Source organism: Abramis brama (assembly GCF_963993115.1).
Source record: "Abramis brama genome assembly, chromosome: 25".
Lineage (NCBI taxonomy): Eukaryota > Metazoa > Chordata > Actinopteri > Cypriniformes > Leuciscidae > Abramis > Abramis brama.
In genome coordinates, this window is record NC_139987.1 from 7280651 (window position 1) to 7304122 (window position 23472).

At 36.9% G+C, this 23472-nt stretch overlaps 3 protein-coding genes and 1 long non-coding RNA gene across 4 annotated transcripts; 2 read left to right on the top strand and 2 right to left on the bottom strand.

Moving 5' to 3' along the window:
* Nucleotides 1-1276: 1276 nt before the first annotated feature.
* Nucleotides 1277-6246, bottom strand: isl1b (ISL LIM homeobox 1b). The gene is made up of 6 exons (XM_084105205.1): nt 5737-6246; nt 5421-5604; nt 4376-4620; nt 2958-3235; nt 1694-1822; nt 1277-1597 (listed from the first exon to the last, which is right to left on the bottom strand). Exons 1-6 carry the CDS (start codon nt 5756-5758, stop codon nt 1481-1483), a joined length of 975 nt encoding a protein of 324 aa, XP_083961331.1. The 5' UTR covers nt 5759-6246; the 3' UTR covers nt 1277-1480.
* A 1053-nt stretch (nt 6247-7299) lies between these two features.
* On the top strand, nt 7300-11913 carry golph3b (golgi phosphoprotein 3b). Its single transcript, XM_084104399.1, has 4 exons — nt 7300-7719; nt 8117-8248; nt 8335-8449; nt 10025-11913. Exons 1-4 carry the CDS (start codon nt 7507-7509, stop codon nt 10447-10449), a joined length of 885 nt encoding a protein of 294 aa, XP_083960525.1. The 5' UTR covers nt 7300-7506; the 3' UTR covers nt 10450-11913.
* Nucleotides 11914-15734: 3821 nt separating this feature from the next.
* On the bottom strand, nt 15735-16936 carry pmaip1 (phorbol-12-myristate-13-acetate-induced protein 1; the record flags this gene model as incomplete). The annotated part of the gene is made up of 2 exons (XM_084104944.1): nt 15735-16832; nt 16924-16936. 2 exons carry the CDS (start codon nt 16934-16936, stop codon nt 16708-16710), a joined length of 138 nt encoding a protein of 45 aa, XP_083961070.1. The 3' UTR covers nt 15735-16707.
* Nucleotides 16937-20593: 3657 nt separating this feature from the next.
* On the top strand, nt 20594-22255 carry LOC311075975. Its single transcript, XR_014604603.1, has 4 exons — nt 20594-20774; nt 21265-21321; nt 21814-21893; nt 21984-22255. It is a non-coding gene; the product is annotated as an uncharacterized lncRNA (long non-coding RNA).
* The last annotated feature ends 1217 nt before the right edge of the window (nt 22256-23472 follow it).

Genomic DNA, 23472 nt, shown 5'->3' on the forward strand with positions numbered 1-23472 from the left:
GGCGAAGTGTGGTTTTCCACTAACGCGGAGACAACTCTCTTTCTTCAGCCTGCCAGAGGTGGGACTCCAGGGCCGACGCGCTCTGGCAGGCTGAAGAAAGGGAGTTGTCTCCGCGTTAGTGGAAAACCACACTTCGCCGTTTCTCCCAATCCACCCAGATCCAGGATCCTCCGAATCCTCCTCACCTTCAGTGGAAGCTAGAGAGGATGATGAGGGTGCCACATCCAAATCAGGATCTGACTCTCCTGAGTCTGTGGTGTCAGAGGGGGAAGACGATACATCATGCAGCTCGCTGGAGGGGTCAGGCTGCATAATCATCTCTGAAACTTCACTACAAGTCAAGCCCTTTCTCATGTTGCTTGCTGCTCTTCTCACCATCAAATGACCAGCAGGCTTGCATGCACGCGTTTAAATCCACATGCTTTGTGTTTGTTTAGTCTGCATTTCTCACCATCAAAAGGCAGCAGATGCATAAATACACTTACTTTGTTTTTGTTTACTCCATGTAGTTCTGAGAGCTGAGGTGCATATTTTGATTATCTCAGACGCATCAAGGTGAGTTCACACACACACACACACACACACACACACACACACACACTTTATTATGCTATTATAATCCATATAAACTGCATATAACTCCATGTAAAAGCCAGAAACTAAGCTTTTTTTTGCACAGGCCTATCTAAAGGGTTAATGGTGCCACCTGGTTATCAACAGTAAAAATTACAAATTTTACCTCTTCCCAACAGGGAAAACCACCAACAATCAAAAATGCATGATTATATGGTGTCATGGCTTTGCAATCAAAAAATGTGGTTATAATGGAAGTCAATGGGGCAAAAACAGCCACGAACAGTAAATGAGGGAGAAAAAGTTAAAATCTGATGCTGCACAAAAACTAACAATGCATCAAAACCAATGTTGTTTCTAATCTTTGACATGTCCAAGACTGTGATAAAAGGTTAAAAAAAATCCAGTCTACAATCACATTTTATATTGAAAATTAGTCATTTTGTGGGGTTTTTTTTCCAAATCAGTGACATCATTTACAAATTTGGCAATTAAAGAGTTAAAATCCTGATTTTTTTTTAAACATTTAGTATTTTTGAGCAGGACTGAGGTTGATTAATAGATTTATGCAAAAAAATTTGAAAAAAATATTTATCTGATACATTTTTACAGCAGTTTAAAGTAGTGGCTGTTTTCAGCCACAAACATAACGAAAGGTTGTAAATTTAAACAATGCACAAGGGTTAAAATATATTACAATGGAAAATATAATACAGTAATACAAATAATACAGTATATATAGTATATATTTCAAAAGCCTTACCAACCCCAAACTTGTGAATGGTACTGTATATAAAGAAGTCCTTCATCGTTTTCACAGTTAACTGTCAGTCATTGGCTGTTTAGTCAATACTATATTCCTGTTGGTCCTGAAACTGCAGCCTCCGGTATTGCAGGAGTAGTCTGTTTACTCGCTGATGTCCGTGGCACTTGTTGTCAGGCTGTTGGGTGTGTCTGGATAGTGAGCCGATATTGACACAGCTTCACTTCCAGCAGAACAATGGCCTTCCTTTGATAAAGAAAGCTGAAAACCAAATCCAAACAAATGAACAATAGTGCAAAAATGATGTATCCATTACGCAATGTTAGTAAGTCATCTTTTGTGTATCCTGATATTTACCAATTGCTGGTATGATCTGTGTTCAGCATTCTTTTGCAGAATAAAGTCGGTCAGAAGTTTCCATGGGGGGCTTATCCTCATGTCACTGTCCTGGCTCTCGGGACCGGCCAGCATTAGATCCTCTGAAACCTTTCATCAAGACCAAACAACAAACACCACTTCAGTTTTTTACTGCAAACTGTTCTCTGTTACAGGATCTCTCATCGCTCTTGATTCCAGTAAAAAAATACAATAAAATGCATTCAAATTTGTCATTGTACTGATATACACTACCGGTCAAAAGTTTGGAATAATTATGATTTTTAATGTTTTTGAAAGAAGTCTCTTCTGCTCACCAAGGCTGCATTTATTTGATGAAAAATACAGTAAAAACAGTAACATTGTGAAATTTTATTACAATTTAAAATAGCTTTCTTAATTTTTTTTTTTTTTTACTTACACTTTTGGTAGTGTATTACAGTTTCCACAAAAATATTAAGCAGCACAACCTTTTTCAACATTGATAATATAATAGTAAATGTTTGTTGAGCATCAAATCATCATATCAGAATGATTTCTGAAGACTGTGACACTGAAGACTAGAGTAATGATGCTGAAAATTCAGCTTTGATCACAGGAATAAATTATGTTTTAAAATATATTAAAACAGAAAACCTCTATTTTAAATTGTAATAATATTTCACAATATTACTCCTCTTTTCCTCGGCTCCACCTGGGATCATAAAAATTGCATTTTGTTTTTATTTAGTTCTGCCTTGAATAAGATATTTCACATAAAAGTAGTTTACATGTAGTCAAGACAAAGTGACCCTGTTCAAAAGTTTACACTTGATTCTTAACACTGTCGTTACCTGGATGATCCACAACTGTTTTTGTTTTTTTTACTTGATGGTTGCTCATGAGACCCCAGTACTAAAAAATTAAGATCTTTAATCAAAATAACAACAATTTCCACCAATCATCCAAAAGTGAATGTAGTGTATTGCCTTGAACATCAGCTTTCGATCATCAAGGTAACAACACACAGTAGTCTATTGAGAAATCCCTCTTATCTGAAAATGATTAACATTGTAAGAGTAAACTTGTGACTTTAGCTGTGCATATATTTAATATTGCCTTTCAAATTACCTTTGGTGCAATAAACAATCCTAAAAAGTTTATTTTTCTTGCTCAAGACACATTGAGAAAAAAATAAAAAAAATAAATCCTTTTTTTCCTGGAAAAAAAATCCTTTAACCGGGCCTGCTATGTGTAAGTCCTGTACCTGCTCACTCGTCAGACGGCCCTCGAGCTGCGTCTGTGTGTGTCTCATCATCACACTTCTTTTCTTATCTTTGCATCTCTTGTTCTGGAACCAGACGCGAATGACCCGAGGACTGAGGCCCGTCATTTCCACAAGCTGCTCTTTCATGAGGGCGTCGGGTCTGGGATTGGCACTGTAACAGGTCTGGAGCATGCGGAGCTGGGACTCGCTGAGAACCGTCCTCACGCGAGTGGCTCTCTCGGACCTCGAGGACCAGGACGCTGAGGATTTCATGCCCTCTGTGATAGACACATATATAAGGAGACATTTTACCAACATCACTCGTTTACGAACAGCAAACGTGATCATGCCTATGTTCCCACAGCCCTATGTTCCCACAAATGGCCTACCCCTGACCCCACCCCTAAACCTACCCGTAACTGGGGTTTAGACAAATCGTAAAAAAAAAATTCTTAGAAATGTGGGAACATAGGACCGTGGGAACATAGGGCTGACCCCCAGCAAACGCTTCAATGTTGAAATGTGGTTGAAATAATGTCAGTTGTTGTTTCAACATAACATGAAATAACATCTAATGCTAAATGGCTGTAAAAAGGTTAACAAAAATGTATAAATCAATTTATTTTAAATTTAAGACATTGAAACAACACCATAGCGCAGCTATCAGGGAAAGTTCTGGCCAGATTCTCACAAAGTTATGAGCAGACGTTCTTCCAGTAACATTAATAAAATGTTCGTTCAAAGTTATCTGGTCTTTAATGATGTTCTCAAAACGTTGATGTATTATTTTTACATCAATCATGAAAGGGGTTTTTTCTAAAGCGCTTTAGTTCTAGCATTTTTTAAATGTTTCAGAATGTTTTTAGAACTTCCAAAAGTAGCAGTATGTTTATAACTTTGTAAAATTGAATGTTTCCTTAAATGAATAGTTCACTTAAAAATGAAAATTCTGTCATCATTTACTCACCTTCAAGTTGTTGCAAAACCTGTATGAATTTCTTTATTCTGCTGAACACAAAGGAAGATATTTTGAAGAATGTCATTAGTTGACTGCAGCCGTTGACTTCCATAGTAGGGAAAAAAAAATACTATGGAAGTCAATGGCTACCGCAAACTGTTTGGTTACAGACATTTTTCAAAATATCTTCTTTTGTGTTCAACAGAAGAAGGAAACTCATACAGATTTGGAACAACATATGGGTGAGTAAATGATGACAGAATTTTCATATCTGGTGACCTATTCCTTAAATTGGAATGCAAAATATATATATTTGTCAGCTGGGATCAACACTGATTCAATTTGCAAAACGAAATTCAACAGTGATTCAACCTCGAGGTGTGATATAGATTCACATGTGAATGAACATTTAAATGCTGGCTGGGATTGAGAAGCTTGTCCAGAAACTCTGTAGACTTACCGGATGGATCAGCAGTCTCCTTCTGTTGGTTATTAGATGCACACTTTAACTGGTAAAAACACTCATGATGGTCTGTACAGAGCAGTTGACCGTCCCGCAGAACATACTCATCTCCAGGGAGTAACGGACAATTGCAGCTCTCGCATCGAAAACACTGGATGTGATAAATATTCACTCGTGTTCGCATGACATACTCCTCTCTGACGAAGGCTTTGCGGCATCTTGCACATTTACTGCTGCATAATCTGACAGAGAATATAGGGGGGGATTTATCATATAAAATAGCACTTTACTTTATATATATATATATATCACAAATGTATATGTAAATGTATGTATATGTAATACTATTAAAATTGCTGAATGAAATATTTACATGTTTTGGAATTTTTCTTCCAACACTATTTTAAAAGTTTTTTAAAAGTCCTTTCAATGAACTGTACCTTATTTAGTTAGAAAACGGGGTCACACTTTATATTAGGTGCATGTATTTATACTTACATTTAAAATAAATTGTTAGACAATGTACTTGTCCTGCTTTGCATGTTTTGTGTTCATGTATCACAAAACACTTTTGCTGCTATTGAGGTGGGATACGAGTAAGGTTAGGGTAGGTTTGATGGTATATGGGTAGGTTTAAGGGTAAGGGTAGGATAAGGTGTGAGTTTACTGTAAAAAAGTTGCTGCCTTAAAATTTTAAGTTCAATCAACTCGGATGTTTAAGTCATTTCAACTTGAATTACATTAAACTGATTTGAAAAGTTGAATCATGTATATATATATATATATATTTTTTTTTTTTTTTTAAATAGATTTTAAATTTTCCAGTTAAAGCAATGTTAAAAAAACAAAACATATGTCGTCATAACATATTGATCATATAATTTTGTATTATTTAAAGTGCCACAGCCAGTATACACGTAAAATCGTACAACACGTGCATTGTATCAACTGATTAATTTAAATGTTGTAGTTAAAGACAAGTGGGACAGAAGCTGTAATAAGTATGCCTAGTTGTGATGAGCAAAGCTTTTCTTTGCTGTACCTGTGGTCTTTACAGAAGGTTTTCCCGTCTCTGATGAAGCAGGTGCGGGACTCGTCCAGACACTGATGGCACTCCGCGCACCTCAGACACTGCGCGTGCCACTCCAGATCAGGAGAAACCCGCAGGATGAAGCGATCCAGGATCTGATGCCCACAACCCACGCAGGATGAAATCAGCTCATTTCCTTTAATAACAAGTATAAGCCTACATTATTTATATTTCTAATCTTTTAATTGTGGTGACATTTCAAAATACAAATACGCATCTCATCTTACGCTGGCCTATAATTAAGTTGAACTTTTGAATGACAACTTACTGTTCTGTGGATCTCCCATCATGTCAGGAAGCAAATGTAACAGCGCCGTTATCTTCTAAATGATAGCCTAGCCTATTAAACACTAAAGAGAATGAACTACACATCTACAGGGCCACTAATGTAAGTCTGGCTCGCTCCTCTTTATTTATTTGATGTGACGTGGATGCAGGAGCACCAATCAGGCGCTCACCCGCCACCGGAATCCCCGCCCTCTAACACTTAGACACGCCCACAACAGGTACAACACATCAGGTACCTGATGATGTTCTAGCCTATATATTAACAAAGAAATAAGTATAGAGGATAATTGCTGCTTACTTCGTAATTATATTTCATGGGTTGTATAGGCTATCTAACTAAAATATTGACATATTAAAGAAAACTGATGATAGATTTAAATAGAATGATTTGACTATTGAAGTTCTATTCACTTCTAACAAATATGTTTTTGTAATGATATTAGCAGTGTTGTAAGCATTATATTTGTATTTCCAAATTTCACTTCTTAAAGTCCCCATGAAATCAAAATTTAAGTTTATTTTGGCTTTTATGAATATGTAAGTCTTACTTAAAAAAAACCTGGCTGTGGCACTTTAAATAAATAAAAATATAAGCTATATGATCAATAAGTTATGACAACATAACATAACAATAATGTTGCATTTTTTTTGCATTGCTTTAACTCATCGAAAAAGGTTTAGAAATTTTCTATAGGCTATTTAAAAAAATAATAATAATACAAGATTCAATTCATTTTTTAAAGTCAGTTTAATGTAATTTTAAGTTTTTTAAATTTAAGTTTATTTTAAAAAAAGGGGAGGAGCTGTTCGATATGTCCCGCCTTGTCTTCCCGTTTAAGTGTAATTAGGTCAACACATTGAATAATGCTGCTGGTCTCAATTTTTTTTTTTTACAGTCTATGGTGTCAAGGCACTTCAGTGGGCCTTTACAAATTTCATAAGGCTCCCCAGACGTTTTGAATTACCTTTCCTGGTTACCAATAAAGATGTATTTGTTTGCTCAATCCTGGTTCCATTCTGGAATATATAAATGAATAAAATAAAATAAAGTTTGATTTACTTATTTATCTGATCATAGTTGTGTAGCCTAAAATTATCATGTGTATTAGGTTGTCACACAAAAAGAAAGAAACACATGCAACTTGAAACGTTAAATTATGGTTATGAAAATGAAGCCTAACATGAACCATTAGAGAACGTTTGTTATTTAAGGTTGTATAGGCCTAACTAACGTTCCTAGAACGTTATTATTTTGTTTCCCAAAAATAACCATAAGGGAGTATTATGTTAACGTTAAGGGAACATTCTGTGTTTATCTGAATTCGTGACTTAAAACTAAGATTTCATTGATTTCTATAAGCCTATTTTTATTTACTGTCGGAACACTGTTTAATTTATTTGGTCATAACACAGAGAAAACTATTTTATAATGATAATGCTAAAAAAGTGTCATCTATAAATATGAATTTGTCACCCACAGAAATAGGATCAGCGAGCGTCTTCGCGCAAACGTTCACGCAGACGTCACATTACATGCGTCATCGCGTCATCAACGTCCGCCATATTGAATAAGGAAATAAGAGTGGAAGAGGCGGAACGTCCCGGATGCATGTAAACATCCACGTCAACAGAAAGTATATTAATGAAACGGTTATAGGGGCACGGAACAGCGTGAATATAGACATTACCTGTCGGATGTATAATTAAAAGACTGTTAAACACACTGGTGTTTTTAGGCTTCTGCAAAACAATGACTTCGCTAACGCAGAGAAGCTCGGGCCTGGTGCAGAGACGGACCGAGGCCTCGCGTAACGCCGCCGCCGCGGACAAGGAGAAAATCCCCGGAGAGGATGAGGACGAGTCCCGCCGCGGAGAGGAGGAGGAAGAAGACAAGGGAGACTCCAAAGAAACACGGCTGACCTTGATGGAAGAGGTGTTACTGCTCGGACTGAAGGATCGAGAGGTTCGACGTGACATATGTGTCTTTGTTAGTCAAATGGTCGCCAGGACGCGGCTAGTTAAAATGAGGACTAGATAAATCCTGTTAAACGACACAGATTAAGTGTCTTAAGAACAGCTGTTTGGAGACCTTCGACATTTAGCCTGTTAGCAGGGTCCCAGTCGTGCTTTTCGAGTAAAATATAGCAAGAAAGCGTAGGCCTCTAAGTGTTCTGTCGTAAATGTGAGTTATGTAACTCTTTATAACTAACGTAACCCTGCACAGAACAGTTGCAACATGATAGGCAATTCTTGTTGATGTCATATAAAGCTAATGCCGTCCGGACCATTTATGTATTTTCATGTGATATCTGCCGATGTTGTTCTTAGAATAATAATTGAATAACTTCTGTCTGTCTTAGGGTTACACGTCGTTCTGGAATGATTGCATATCATCTGGTCTGAGAGGGTGTATGCTCATCGAGCTGGCCATAAGAGGACGCCTGCAACTGGAGGCATCTGGAATGAGGAGGAAAAGCCTTCTGTCCAGAAAGGTGTGTGTGTGTGTGTGAATTTATTTATTTATTTATTGCTATTTACACTTAATACACTTGACTCTTTATACTTGATTGTTCATCAGGTTTTGTGTAAATCTGATGCCCCCACTGGAGACATGTTGCTGGATGAGGCATTGAAACATATTAAAGAGACTCAACCTCCAGAGACAGTCCAGAGTTGGGTTGAGTTGTTAAGTGGTGAGTTGTGAATATATTTGACGCAAAGTTACTTATTTTTAGGGGTAAATTCACAGTTCCAAACCTGTATGACTTGCTTTCTTCTGTGAAACACAAAGATATTTGTAAAAATGTTTCATTGGGATTTTATTTTATTTTTTTCATAAAATGAAGAATGATTCAGTGTTGTTTCAATCCCCTCTGACTTTTGTTGTTTAATCAAAAAAGTAGAAATATTCTTCATAAACTTTTGGAACGACATGTAAATGATGGCATAATTATATATATATATATATATATATAATTTTTTATATTTTTTTTGCCTTAAAGTCAGTGTGAAACAATGCAAACAAAATACTTTTGTGATCTGATTCATTTCATACAAAATAAAATAAAAAAGTGCGGTTAGGGATATTCGTTTATTTTATTTTATTTTATTTTATTTTCCTAACCGACCACCGAAACTCGTTAACCGATAAGTTTGTTCAATTAGAATTAAATTTAATTAGAATGGTTAAGTGTGTGTGACCCATTTAAAAATAACAAAATTTGTTTTCCAGGGTTTAGTTTTACATGCGCAAATAGCAGAATAAACAACAGAACACGAGGATTCATCGTCACATCACGCACCTGCAGCGCTTCTGTGAACAGAGAAAAACAGAATAAAAGCATATTTATAAAAGGAATAAATACGCAAAATAGATTTCACTTAAATATTAACAGATTAACAAAAGAAAAGAAAAAAAACGTGACAAGTAGGAGCCTATATGATGAGTCTCGGTTCATTTTTGTGACTCCAAAAACAAGAAAACCGAGACGGCACAAAGCGCATCCTGTTTGTTTTCTTTAATTTACAAAAGCACAATGTTTTGTTTTTATTGTAAGTGTACAGAAATAAATGTAAACAGTTTCTAATGATGTCTTACTCTTATCTGCATTACCATAATGGGAGTTTTTTAAGTTGTTTCCGCTTGAATGGTTGAAACCATTAACTTTTATAGTTAATTTTTGTTCTGTTCTATATACTGTTAAATTTAAAGGATTTAATATGGAGTGAGGGAAACTGAAATAGCCTATATGTATGTTTATAGTGTTTTTAATATTTGTAAACAGTACAAAATATAGTACCGGTATTTTTTGCATTAATGTAATAAAAAAATTCAACTTTTTTAGTTTTTTTATTCTCTCAAAAGCTTAATTTTATATGTGTAGAGTTTTTTTTTAACCATGCAGCAAACGTTTTCAAAATATCTTGATGAATTGCGTTTAAACCATTTAACCAATAGTATTTATCTAAAAATTAATTATGAGCATCCCTAAGGGCGGTACTTGATTTTATCTGCTGGGAATTAATTGGATAATCAAAAGTGGGTGTTGCATAACAGAATGAAGCCCAATGGTTGGAGGTGTTGGAAAAATAAGAGGAATTTGTGGCACCATCCAAAATGAAAGAGTTATTTTGATATAGTGGGCTATTTTAGATGTCATGTTGACTTTAAGCTTTGTTGATTCAAATATGCTGCAAACATCAAAAAGTACTAGAGATGGATCATTCCAATTCTAGTCAATTTCAAAGGCCCTTTTTACATTCTTTAGGTGAAACTTGGAACCCGTTGAAGCTGCACTACCAGTTGCGAAATGTCCGAGAGCGTTTGGCTAAGAACTTGGTGGAGAAGGGCGTCCTCACCACGGAGAAGCAAAACTTCCTGCTTTTCGACATGACCACCCACCCGCTCACCAACAACAACATCAAACAGCGGCTGGTGCGCAAAGTCCAGGAGGCCGTCCTGGAGAAATGGGTCAACGAGCCCCAACGGATGGATAAGCGTCTGCTGGCTCTGCTGTTCCTGGCACATTCCTCTGATGTCCTGGAGAACGCCTTCGCTCCTCTGCTGGACGACCAGTACGATCTGGCCATGAAGAGGGTGCGTCTGCTCCTGGACCTCGAGCCGGAGGCCGAGGCTGCCAAGTCGGGCGCCAACGAGCTGCTGTGGGCGGTGGTGGCCGCTTTCACCAAATGAACCTCCAGAGTAGAGAGAAAGGGACTCGACTTTGTGCTCATGGCATTGGACTCGGACCACTGGCCCCAAGCTTGGTTGATTCGGACTGATATTGGTGATGGTGATGATGGAAATACAATTTTTGAAGGAGATGATGATGACACTTGGAAAGGGACGGCTTTTTCTCATTGTCACAGATCTGACTCTGACCTTCACAAAGGTGTTGCCCTGTCTACGTCTAATGGCCAATAGTTGCTACATGATTGCAATTCACTGTGAGGCTTCTTGTAGTTCATGCACTTAGATCATAAAGTTCATGTAAGAAGAATGAAAGTGAGCGCATTGAAGGAGGTGTTTTGTAAAGGGTCTGTTTCCCTGTACTAAACTAGGCCGTGACTCTAATCCTAATTCAGATCCTGGTATAATTCTGCAGTAATCTCAATCTCCATGTATCTTTGAATAAGGAGCCACTACTTCTGAATACACGGGCTTGATGATCCTTGTCATGGTTTCAGTTGCTTTTCCATATTCAGCAGGAAATGTTCCGTGAGCTTCTGATACCTGAATTGGGTCTTGAATTAACAGAAAATAAACCATTTCACATTTAAAAAGACTGAAATGCAAGCATCAGTTTTTCTCCGGTGCTTTAAAGATAAAATGACCCTTCTTCCTTGCAAGTCTTCTTTCCAGAAATCCACTCTTTCTGAATGCTCGAAGAATAAAATGTTCAAATGTGTGCTAATAATATTGGTTTAAATTCAAAGACAATTTGCTGGTGATTCCCATCAGCCTGTGTATAAAGTGACTAAAACCTGATAGTGATTGTTCTTTTACTCACAGCCTTTTTGTTTAGCTGATCAGGAAATCCAGTTCATCTATTCAGCCCAAGATTCACAGCTATATTAATTCAAACTTATGATGGGTTTTGTACTGTAATGCACCACAAACAGGTCAAGGAAGCATTGAGCTCACGTAGATACCAAGTCAAACATCTGGGTTTAAGTTGCCTCGTAACTTTAATCCATTTCATGCAAATGCCAGTCAAACACTAGCAGAGCCCCGACATCAAGGAAGGCTTTCATTCCCGAGGCCTGTCCATAGTGATCACCGCATTGATGTAGCCGTCTCGTCTCATATGTATGGTTTCATTCATGTCATAATATCTCCTCTTGCTATATTTCCAATTTTTATACTATGTTTTTAATCATTTTTATTTTGTTCCTTCCTTTAGCTGTTAGCACAATATTTGCCAGAGTCAATTGTCATGTTTTTGGTTGTCTTCTGTCCCGAAAGAGGACTGGTAATGAACGGGGTAGGGATATGCCCTTCCAGTGAAAGAAGCAGGTGTTTGACATGTTTATTTTCTGTTAGTAAAAAATACGTAATGAGCTGTAAAAAATAGAGATGGTGTGAAATGGATGCCCTGATTTGTACATCTGCTTTTTATCATATAATAAAGGAATATCTTTAAGTGCCTGAAAGGGATATGAATATTAGCTGTCCTCATTCTTTAAGTTATGTACATTGCACTTAGTTTCAGTGCTGTGACTGTATGGTTCTGGTGTAATGATGCAGTCAAATCTGGTTTGTTGTATGTTGAATGCTTGAACATGTACAGGGGATTACCAAGCCATGATGATACATAGAGCACACATGGAGACCATAACCTCGTGAATGCTTGCGCTAGAAGGTAAAGCACTGCAGTGAGGTTTTTCCTCCAAACGCATAATGCAGTTCAGACAAGATTGAACAAGTTCAACCAGTTCAGTAAATTAATGTTGATTCAGAAACTGATCTGATGGTTTTGCTGTATGTTCTTGATTCACAATAAATGGCCGACTAAGAGTCGATTGTTCGTGAGCAGACTTTACTCACTGGTTGCTATGTATATTTTTGATTCACTTTTAAAATGGCTCATAAAAGTCGCCAAAACAATCTCATGTCAATTGGTAAGTTGTACATTTTGGCGAATTGGCTATTTATATGAATCTGTACGATCTCATTTGTATTTTTTTTGTAAGATTTGCTGTAGGCTATGCTCCAGTGACTGCTGTTGAGGGGTGGAGCTTGCAGTTTACGTCATATAGTGCTGTCAAATTGATTAATCGCATCTAACAAGTTTGTTTACATAATATTTGTGTTTGTGTAGGCTATATTTATTTATATATATATTATATATGTTTGTGTGTGTACTGTATATAAACACATTTTGAATATATACACTATGTGTAGTATAGGCCCGGGGTTTTCAAAGTGGGGGCCACTAGGGGGGCCGCAGCAAGTTGGGAAAAAAAGTTAAACGTACAAATGTTTGTTAATATGAGTATTGTTATGAAATAGCATTATAATAGTTTGTTGCATAGCCTATCTGAACATTAGAATTTTAATGCTAATCTTTTAGAGATGAACTGATTGATCGGCTGGTGACCGGAATTGGCCGATTTTCACGTGATTTTCAGCCAGACATATGCCGATTTTATGCCGGTCAAATGCACTCGGGCGCCGCATGACATCGCGCAGCATCAGCATCACAAGTGCACACGGAATGCACATGTAGGAAACCTTGTGAATTACGGCCATTTCAGACCGCAAGCGCGAGCGGCGCGTGAGCAGCGCGAATTTTTATCGGCGTGCATGTTCAATGATTGCTTTCACACCGCGAGCGGGAGCAGCGCGTGAGCGTCAAGCAGGAGCGTGAGCGTCGCGTGTATGGCAAGCCATTTTAACATTTAACAGCTAGACTGGATATGTGTTGCAGATATCTGTAATATAGTTTTGCCTAGTCAAAAAGAACATTTCAGATATCCGCAAATACATTCTTCCTATCCATAATTGTCATTTCAGTTATCCACAAAGACATTCTTCCTAGGACAAATGACGTCACCTTTGCCATTCATTTGTATGGGGTTTATAATTACAGATATCCACAATTCAGTTGCAGATATCCACTATGTGAATTACGGATGTCTGCAATTGAATTGTAGGGGAGAGCCGGTATGGCAAGCCCTTTTAACATTTAAAAGCTAATTTTGACTATCCGGAATTAACATTGTAGATATCAACAATGTCTTTCTGACTAGTCGTAATTACATTTTGGATAGGTGGAATTGTCATTCAAGATATCTGTAACGTATTGTAACTAGTCGAAATGACAGATAGAGATATCTGTAATTCAGTTTTGACTAGGCAAAACTGAATTACAGATATCTGCAATGACGTCATTGAAAACGACAGTTTGGGTAAAAGTGGTGTTTTATAAAAGAAATAGGCTATATATAGACAAATCCGGCGAAACACGGAAGTAAAGCAGCGCAGCCATTACTGCGTGCCTTGCTGCTAAGGAAGTAGCGTTGGTCCCATAGGCGGCTGTAGCAGATGTAGCTGTACGAAATGTTATTTTTATCTATTCATCTTTAATTTTGTACAGTCGCCCTGCTGTATGGCTACAACACTTCCCTCGGCCGGCCATGCAGTCACACACTACTTCGAGAACTTTGCAGTTTTCTCTCTATACTGACACATTATGGTACACTGCCTGTGAAAACCGCACGACACCTTTTAATGTGAGCTCATCTGCGAAGGTATGCAGTATCTGACCAATCCCTCCAGAGCTCATGTAATTCTGACCTTCAATCAATGCCCTGTACTTTTAGGTTCTGAAGCTGGCATGCCAGATGATTAATAAAATAATGTTGAATACCTGTAAGCTGCCAACTCTCACGCTTTCACTGTGAGACACACGCAATTGACACTTTTCACGCACATAAAAATCGAGAAGCAAAGAGGACACGCAGACCGACAGACTAGACAGAGCAGGTTAGTTATGATATAAAAAAAAAAGCTCAGCTCTCAGATTCTGTCAATTTTATTATGAAATTCAAACAATAAATATTTTGGCGTTTGTAAATGTGACGTGACAGATCCCTATGGCACGTGAACCGATCATAACTTAATAGTAAATAAACACGAATGAACAATGTTAAAAGAAACAGTAGCATAACCTACCGAAATATATATTCATCATACATAATATCGATCAATCAGTGTTTTTTTAACCGCGGAAAGGGTCAATAAAACAGCTGGAGAACAATTATGTCACATACAGTAACATTTACCTCAGGAAAGAAAAAAAGCTATAGAGAGTATTTTGCTAAATATGTGTAGGCCTACTATATTACATATTTATTATATGTTTTCTTATATCATTAAATAAAGTTGTTATTATAATAAAAAAAAAGCGCATTATATTTAATTTGAGTTGTTTTTAACCTTAAATAATACTGCCAGCTGATAAGGCTCTCATGTTTAACTTACAGCATTAGGTGAGAATTTTTTTTCTTGAGAAAAAATAACGCCTATCTTGTGTACCTAATTTTTATCCAAATTAGTCAATATTAAAACAAATCACAAGAATTGAACTGAATTGAAATCCTGAAATTGTTTCAAGCAATAATAAAAAAAAAACGTAGGCTACCAGAAATTGTACCATATAATATAAACATTGCAACATGTTGTCACTAAACCTAATAAAATTCAGTTTAGTAACTAAAATGTTTTGACAATCACAATATTTAAGCCCCAGGATCCGCTTTCATTGAAATATCATTAGAGGACACCGGCAAGTGTCACACCCTCACACTTCGCAGGCACGCAGTAATGGCGGCAGGCAAGATTGCGGCGCCCATAGAGTTCGCGGCGGATTTGTGTATAGAAAATAAATATTTGTGCTGTAAAGTGGTTAGAAAAAATGAAATCGGAATCGGCTAAAATCTGTATGGACAGGTCAAACTCAATGACAAATCGGAATCGGCATAGAAAATTGTAATCGGTGCATCTCTATAATCTTTCTGATTGGCTGGTATCAAACACCATCACATAATATGATGTTCACTTTTTATTTATTTATTTCAGGTAGATGTATCAGGTATCATTTGCCGTAGTATTGTCGATGGGTTCAATAACACATCAAGGGGGGCCTTGGCCAGAACCTAGTGGTATTTGGGGGGCCTTGTCATGGAAAAGTTTGGGAACCCCTGGTAGGTTACACAAATATGCACACACGCAGACATGGCTATATATATAATATAATATATAGGCCTACACATATATTATGTAAACACACAATCTCTATGTTAGATGCAATTAATCGTGATTAATCTATTTGGCAGCACTAAAATTTCATTCAAAATCACCACCTCATTAAATAGGCCTATACATTTTCCTGAATAAAAATAAATAAAAATAAAAATCTTATAAATACATTTGAGGAACCAATCACACACATGCAAGCAGTTTATTTTGTAGTCTTTGTTATATTTATTCAGTTTCAGAAAACACCTAACAGTCAGAAACAGAAAGTAAACATTTCATTTGCTTAAATACAGGAAGTTGTTTAAGGCCTACGTAGGTCGATTGTCACGCTATCACATGATAAGTAACGTCATGTTACCTGTCAATAGATTTACATATTACAAATAGCCTAGGCTATATCAATAAAAAAATAGTTTTGTCAAAAAAGTTAGATATTAGCTATACCAATGTTTCACAAGACAACCCGAAATTGTAGGCTACATTTACAATTAAGTGCTTTAAAAATTCCTGAACGTGTGTAGGCTATACTGGGAATTATTCGCAAAAGAATAAGCCAAATACAATTGCAGGTCCCCAGAATAAAATATACAGTGCTTCCTAACAAATATTTGGACACTTAAAACAATTACTGCATTAGATCAAGCAAGTGGCATAACTCAACTTTTACCCAGAAATACCTTTTCTGAGCTAAGTTTTTTTTTTAATTAGGCTATTTTTTTTATTTTTATTCTGGACTCGAAGTCAGTTCCCCCCAGTATGAAATAGGCTACACTTTATTATCATTAGACTAGGCCTAAGCACCAGGCTGTAAATCAGGACATCCATTTCGCACTATCTCTAGCCTACACATCATTGAGTAGCCTATTGTTTACTAAATTCAGAATTGTTAAGAAAAGAAGTCCAGTTGTAAACGAGCTCTGCGATTCGACCCGATGAATGAAAACTCCTCCAATTCAAATCCCCTCAGAGAAACAGTCAAGAGACAGTTAAGGTCTCAGAATAGCACAGAAATGGTCCACAGTGTGTCGATGTCCTCGCGGGCCATCATCTCCATGTCTTCGTCCCGGAAATCCATTCCTGTTCAACTTTTTGTTGTTGTGGTTTTTGGAAGACGACGCACCTCGTCTTCAGAATTGAATCCTCTTCAGATGTCAGGTGTAGGCTACGTTGGTTCGGATTCCTTCTTTTTCAGCTTTTCCCGTCGTTCTGCATCCTCTGGAGTGCGATTATGAGCTCCAGTAACTTGTATTTCCAATCTAAGAGATCTCCAATTTTGCGCAACTGCTGCGCGCACTCGACAACAGCGGCTTGCTCTGTATGGGCAAGAAGTGAAACTCGTTACGTTTCAAGTTGTAATCATAGGTATTTTTAAATATAATGCTTGTTTGAAACATATTGATTTACCTTTCTTTGCCATTTCAGACCGTGGGTTTGTTTTCGGCAGTGTGTTCAAAGACTCAGACTGGATGAATGATCAAGCGCTCGTTCCTTCATAAGCGGCTGACTGCAGTGATATCACTTCTCTGAATTATTGTTAGAAGCCTTTGCGCTTAAATAGCTGACTAGTGACGTGTAAACAACGTGACCAAGAATTCCCGTCGACGTGGTATTTGCATGTCCAGTTTCCGTGTTTTTACATTGCATGCATCTACCTGTTCTTCATCAGATCAGATGAAGGCTGTCCCATTGAACTGATAAAATGACCACCTTATGCACTTACATAAGCAGTAGCCTAGCCTACTGTACACTGTGTACATTGTGAGAACAATAACAGAGACTGTAAGTTCTACTGAATCTGTATAACCTATAGCCTATAGGCTACTTGTTTTTTAGAAACCATCACTGAACCGCAATAACACGATAACATGACCTTATAAAGACTATAAAATGGGGAAGATGGGTAAGTTTAAGAACAATGTTTATTCAGCCTATTTTAAATTGTAACATATTTAGATAGCCTATAAGTTTATCATGTAGCCTATGTTAATGCATCACTAATCTAATTATCGAGACAGCTGAACTTTTACAGAATATGACTTTTAATATTCTTATTAATATGTTTTTTTAAAGTGTCATTTGTGTAAAAGACTGTGCTATTTTAAAATGCGTTTAGACAATTTAGTTGAATAATTGAATAACCAATGACAAAGCATGCAGAATACCATAAATATTCTTCTAAAACGTATGTATTCTATGACATATTAATATTTAGGCTACATAATGCACATTTTTTAATTGAAGATGTCATATTGCAAGATTATGAATTCAAACTGAATGATTTAACTCAAATAGGTTTTAATGAATCACAAATATATCTGAAATGTACATCAAACTCATGGAATTATTGAAGATAACCCCTGAAAAAGAATAACGCTTTATAACATCTAAAAAATGTAAAATAATCTAAAAAAAAAAAAAAAAAAAAAAAAAAAAACACTATCTTTTTTACTTAAAAATAAAACCAATATTTTTTACTCCACAAATCCACAAATCTAAAAACGTCCATTATTAACAAATAGATACACACACTCTGATATTTGCCATATACAATATCATGGATCATTAATTTTTTTCAGACACAAAATTAGATAATTTAACCAGTCAAAATTTAATGTAGATGTAGGCTACAGATGAAATTACATTTAGCCTATAGGCTAGGATTTTATAGTATATAAACACACAAAAAAACTTCTACACTTCCTAAATTGGAGTAAAATGGAGTTTCCCTCGTGAGCTGGAAGAAATTCCATGACGAAAAATCTTGTTTTAGTTTCACTTGTTCAGTCTTGCCTCCCTTCGCAGGAAGTCTCTCTTCTGGACGCTGATTGGTAGAGGTGAGCTGTCATTTGCATTATCTTATCTTATTATTATTCTAAGAAAGAAGCTAACAAATAGTTCACTGTGTTCATTTCTATTAGGAATGTGGTAGTGGCAGTATTTTATTTTTGTGAGATCTCTTACGTCATTATCACGTGACGTGTGATAACATTTAACCTACTTTTGGAGGAATGAGAAAATCATAAAAACCTGGAGCCTATGCTTACTGTCACGTGATGCAAACCACCCTAATTAATAGTGGTGAAAAAAAAAAGATTTACTACAAATTAGGCCATCAGGTTTATTGGGTTTATTATCTCTAATTTAATTTAATAAAAATAAAATAGGGCCTGTAAAAAAACGGCATTATTTTGTTTATGCTCTTATTACCCTACTAAAATACCAAAAAAATGAGGAACCTGTCCTGAACACAAGACTGCTGTAAAACTAAAGGTAATTTGTTCAAGAGTGTCCAGCAGTTTAGCAGCGGTTCTTCATGAAGGGAACATGCAGTTCCAGATTCGCCCAATGGGGGAAGCATAGAGCAGATGACGTCACTCCAGCCATCAACATTGATTAAAACAATAGACTGTAAATAAAGATTTTTGTGATCGCCCCATCACATTAGTTGAGGTCCTCGAATCTATCAAAAACTTAAAGGTTAATAAATCGCCAAGTGTAGATGGCCTCACTTCAGAATTTGATCAAAGATTTGCAAAAGATTTGGCCCCTTTTTTATTAGAAGTAATTTATGAAAGTATTAGTGTGGGATCTCTTCCCTCTACCTTAACACAAAGTTTAATAACTCTTATCCCCAAGCCTAAACAAGACTTCTTATTAATTGATAATTGGCGTCCGATTAGTCTTTTAAATTGTGATTATAAAATCTTTGCTACAATTTTTGCAAAACGTTTAAAAACTATTTTAGAGGACATAATAGATGAAACGCAATCAGGCTTTCTAAAAAACAGACACATTTCAAACAATATCCGGCTGGTTCTTGACCTGTTAGACTATTCACAGTTAGTGAGGGATGATAGTTATATGCTTTTTCTGGACTTTTATAAAGCCTTCGATTCTATTGAACATGGTTTATATTCAAAACTTTAGAAAAATTTGGTTTTGGGAACCTGTTCATTAGCCTAGAGCAGTTAAAACTTTATATGTCAATGGGAATTCTTCCATAAGCTTAAACACGGTACCTCTCCAAGATTCGAATTGCAGCGGGGAATACGTCAGGGTTGCCCCATTTCGCCATACTTGTTTATATTGACTACTCAATTATTAGCCAATTACATTAAGAATAGTGCCTTGCAAGGAGTCGGTATCATGGGAAAGGAGATCATCATCAGTCAATTGGCTGATGATACTACCCTTTTCCTTAAAAAATTCAGACCAGATTCCCTTGGCTCTTGATACTATTAAAACATTCTCCGATGCTTCTGGGCTTCATCTCAATGTGCTCAAATGTGAATTAATGCCAATCAAAGAATTCTCTGTTTCCAGTATATGTAATATCCAAGTCAAAGAGACAATAACCTACCTTGGAATAGTAATCTCCAAAAACTCAAAACTTAGATGTTATTTAAACTTTTTGCCCATTATACACTGTAAAAACTAAAGGAGCCTCAAATATCCTGTTGGATACTCAAGGAACTTCAAAATGTAATTTAGGTGCCTCTAAGATCTTTCTCCTATAGTAGGGTTACTGGAGGAGCATTGACAATCTTTGAGGTTCTTGCTGGAACTTATGGGATCCTTTAAGCACTTTGTATTTAGTTCAGAGGTTCTGGAGTCACCTTTTCATTACCACGAGACCTCGAAGTGCTTTGGGGGAAAATAGAGGAACCTGAATGCGATAAAAGGTTTATTGGAAGATCTTTTAACATTTAAGTGGTTCCTGGAAGATCTCTTATGTTAAAGCCAGCATCTGGAGGAACCCAATGGTTCAGTGAGGCCATAATAAGATTATTATTATCCTATTATTATTATTATTATTATTAGGCTACTTAAGTTTGATTCAGTATACATACCCAGGTGAAAAAGACGTACTATTAAATGTATTAAAAATGTACTTGAGTGTGTTTTTAGTAGACCTACTACAATACAAATATACTTTAATGCATTTTAATACATTTAACAGTAGCCTACGTCTTTTTCACTTGGGTTACATTAGTATAGGCCTAGGCTATTTTATTAAGTAGCTAATTTAAACCTTAAAAAACAACACTAAATAATAATAATATGAAGAAGAAGAACCAGGAGGAGAAAAGTTGTATTCTGTCACGAAACTGCTGCTATTCCTCTGCTGTCGTCACTTCAGTGATGCTCGCGCTGCTCGCGCGCAACAACAATAGTATCCACTGACGTCATCGGGTTTGAAAGTAACGGCTCCTCTCATCAAAGCTTCCGCCGTTTGTTCGGCTCTCCGTTACAAGGTTTGTAAACTCGCAAATAAATATAAATACAGAGTCTACTCACTATATATTCAAACACACACATATATAAATTAAATTTATTATACATTACTACGTTTTTACAGTGTTTACCACTCGTTTATTGCACAGTATCTGGTATGAAGGTTTTAGCCGCGATGCTAACTAACGTTACATTGATCTAATGCAATGAACAAATGGAAATTATTGACTTATTGTCTTAGATTGATTTAGTCATTCAATTCAACATATTCTGTACAACTGTGTCGTCAAAATGCTGATATAGCCTATAATTTAGCTGATTCCTGCTGTCATTGGCGTTTGTTATGAATAACAAAAGCAGGTTAATATAGTTTGGTCTGTTTTTGTTTAGCCTAACTTTACTTACTACATGTGCTCTCATTCTCTCAAATACGTTACAATTTTAAAGCCATTTACTGGTCAATAAATATTATGTTGTGAATAATCAGCTTTTTTTCTTTTGTATCCCCAGAACAACCATTACATTTATAAAATAATCTGAACATTTCAGTGGCAACATTGAATTGCAGTAAGTTACCTGCACCACATGCAAGTACTTTATTACTATGAACTTTCTCTGTGTGAAATTGTTTTGTCTGACTGTGTACTAGTGTTTTTTTAATCAGTTATTCTCGGAAAATCTTCCCTCATGCTCTCAAATCTCATTCATGTTACTCAGAAAAATAATATTAGGTTTGGTTCACAAATAATGCTATGCATTTTTTTCTTATATCTTTATCATTTGCATTTGAATATAAGACATTTTAATTCTGAATTATAACTTCAAGTTTAGTCTTTTTCGACAACAAAAAAGGAAAAAGCTATTATGGCTTCAGAAGACTTACAACAACCCATTGCACATGAGTTGTGAACTCATTGATTATTTTTAGGATCTTTTCTGGGACATTTTTGGAGCTTAACCATTTTACATAAATTGTTGCATTGAATTGAACTAGACAAGTGTACATAAGAATGGTTTCATGAATGATTTACACTATTTTTTTCTGCTTGTTTCATGCAGTGATCGGTAAGCGATCGGTGACTGGGGTTGCATTATGCCTGAGATCTGCTTTTGGGTTCCACAGACAGAAAGTCAAACAGGTTTGGAACGTCACAAGGCTGAGGAAATTATTTAAATTTCACAACTATCACTTTAATAACCTTACTAACAGTAAATTTTGTACTTTGCAGGGATCTCGGTAAGCTGAAATACAAGTTTGAACAAGAATAAAAATCCTCCTGTAGACCTGAAAATCACTGAAGTGCCTGGACCATCCACCAGAACAGAGGAAAAACACATGGAAATCGAAGCTGCGGCACCTCTTCACTTTTCTAACTCTTTAAGTACCTCACACCAACTTGGTCCCATAGTGACATTTTTGACCACAAACGAAATTGCTGACCATGTAAATTCTTATTGAAATGACTGGAATTCACCATTGAACATTCACAGAACAACAGATAATTTTACTGCACCTTAACTCTGTTATAATGGAAAATGTTTTCTGCTTGTTGTGACATAAGGAATACTGTTTCCGGATCGAAGCCTCTACTTCTACTTCCTCTATCTTGTTTCATGAGAATACTCAACAACCATTTATGAACACTGCTGATTCAAGTCACACATTTAAGCTTTTCAAAAGCCATAGTGTATATTACAGTCTCCAGTCTCACGGCATCCCAGACTTCAACATTTTATGATTCAAAATAGCTGAATAACTAACCATCTAAGATTTCGGTATAGAGATAAAGGTTAGGATCATAATTTTCAGGAATATTACAGCACAATGAGCGTATATTAGCACTGTTTGTTTTTGGCATCTGATAGAGCTTTTGTACTTGGAAACAGTGATGTCAGACTTACCATCGGACTTGTCACGGTGTGGGTTTTATCTTGTCTGTCACGTGATTCCCTGTTTGTCATGTGATCCTGCCATGTGTCTTGTCATTTTGTTAATTGTTTGCTCATTGTCTACAGGTGTCTCAGATTTACCACGCCCCCTTGTTATCTTGTTTAGCTTGTTTGCTTGTGTATTCAGTTGTGGTTTGTCGGTCGCTGAAGTTGTTTGCTGTTCTTTGTAACTGTTCCTGAGTTCCTTGTTCTGAGTTCTGTTGTTCGCCCTGTTTGTTTTCATTAAATTTAGTACTTGCATTTGGATTCTCTCCGCTTTATTCCTGCCTCATCGTCACAGAACGACCGACCAAAATCATGAATCCAGCAGTACGGATCTCGCCTGATCTTCACAGCATGAGCTGGGAGTTCGCTGGACAGATCGCGGCCTTGGCCTTGGATAGCCTCTATCTGTTCCAGTACACCTGGGGGTTTGTTCCTCTTGCTGCCTCTTGCTCTCTGGGTGACAAGGCAATTAAGATGTGTTACCTCTTCGCCGCTGGTCCTTCCCTACCTGATCTTCACGTCCCGTCCAGTCCTGCCGAACCTTCACCACTGGTCCCATCCAGCACTGAGCCTTCATCGCTGATCCCGTCCAGTTCAGAGCCCTCTTCGCCGCTGGTCCTGCCCAGCGCTGAGCCCTCTTCGCCGCTGGTCCTACCCAGCTCAAAGCCCTCGCCGCCGCTGGTCCCGTCAAGCTCAGAGCGCGCTGATCCTGAGCCAGAGACTGTTCACGTCACGTCTGCCGATCCAGAGACTGTTCACGTCACGTCTGCCGATCCAGAGACT

Bases quoted from the DNA above. Each gene is read 5' to 3' on its own strand.
- isl1b (XM_084105205.1), bottom strand. From the start codon at position 5,758: ATGATGGGAGATCCACAGAACA. The intron at 5,605-5,736 runs GTAAGTTGTCAT...TTGTTATTAAAG, and splicing joins GATGGGAGATCCACAGAACA to GAAATGAGCTGATTTCATCC. The intron at 3,236-4,375 runs GTAAGTCTACAG...TGTCTATCACAG, and splicing joins GGAGACTGCTGATCCATCCG to AGGGCATGAAATCCTCAGCG.
- golph3b (XM_084104399.1), top strand. From the start codon at position 7,507: ATGACTTCGCTAACGCAGAGAAGCTCGGGCCTGGTGCAGAGACGGACC. The intron at 8,249-8,334 runs GTGTGTGTGTGT...ATTGTTCATCAG, and splicing joins AAAGCCTTCTGTCCAGAAAG to GTTTTGTGTAAATCTGATGC. The intron at 8,450-10,024 runs GTGAGTTGTGAA...TACATTCTTTAG, and splicing joins TTGGGTTGAGTTGTTAAGTG to GTGAAACTTGGAACCCGTTG.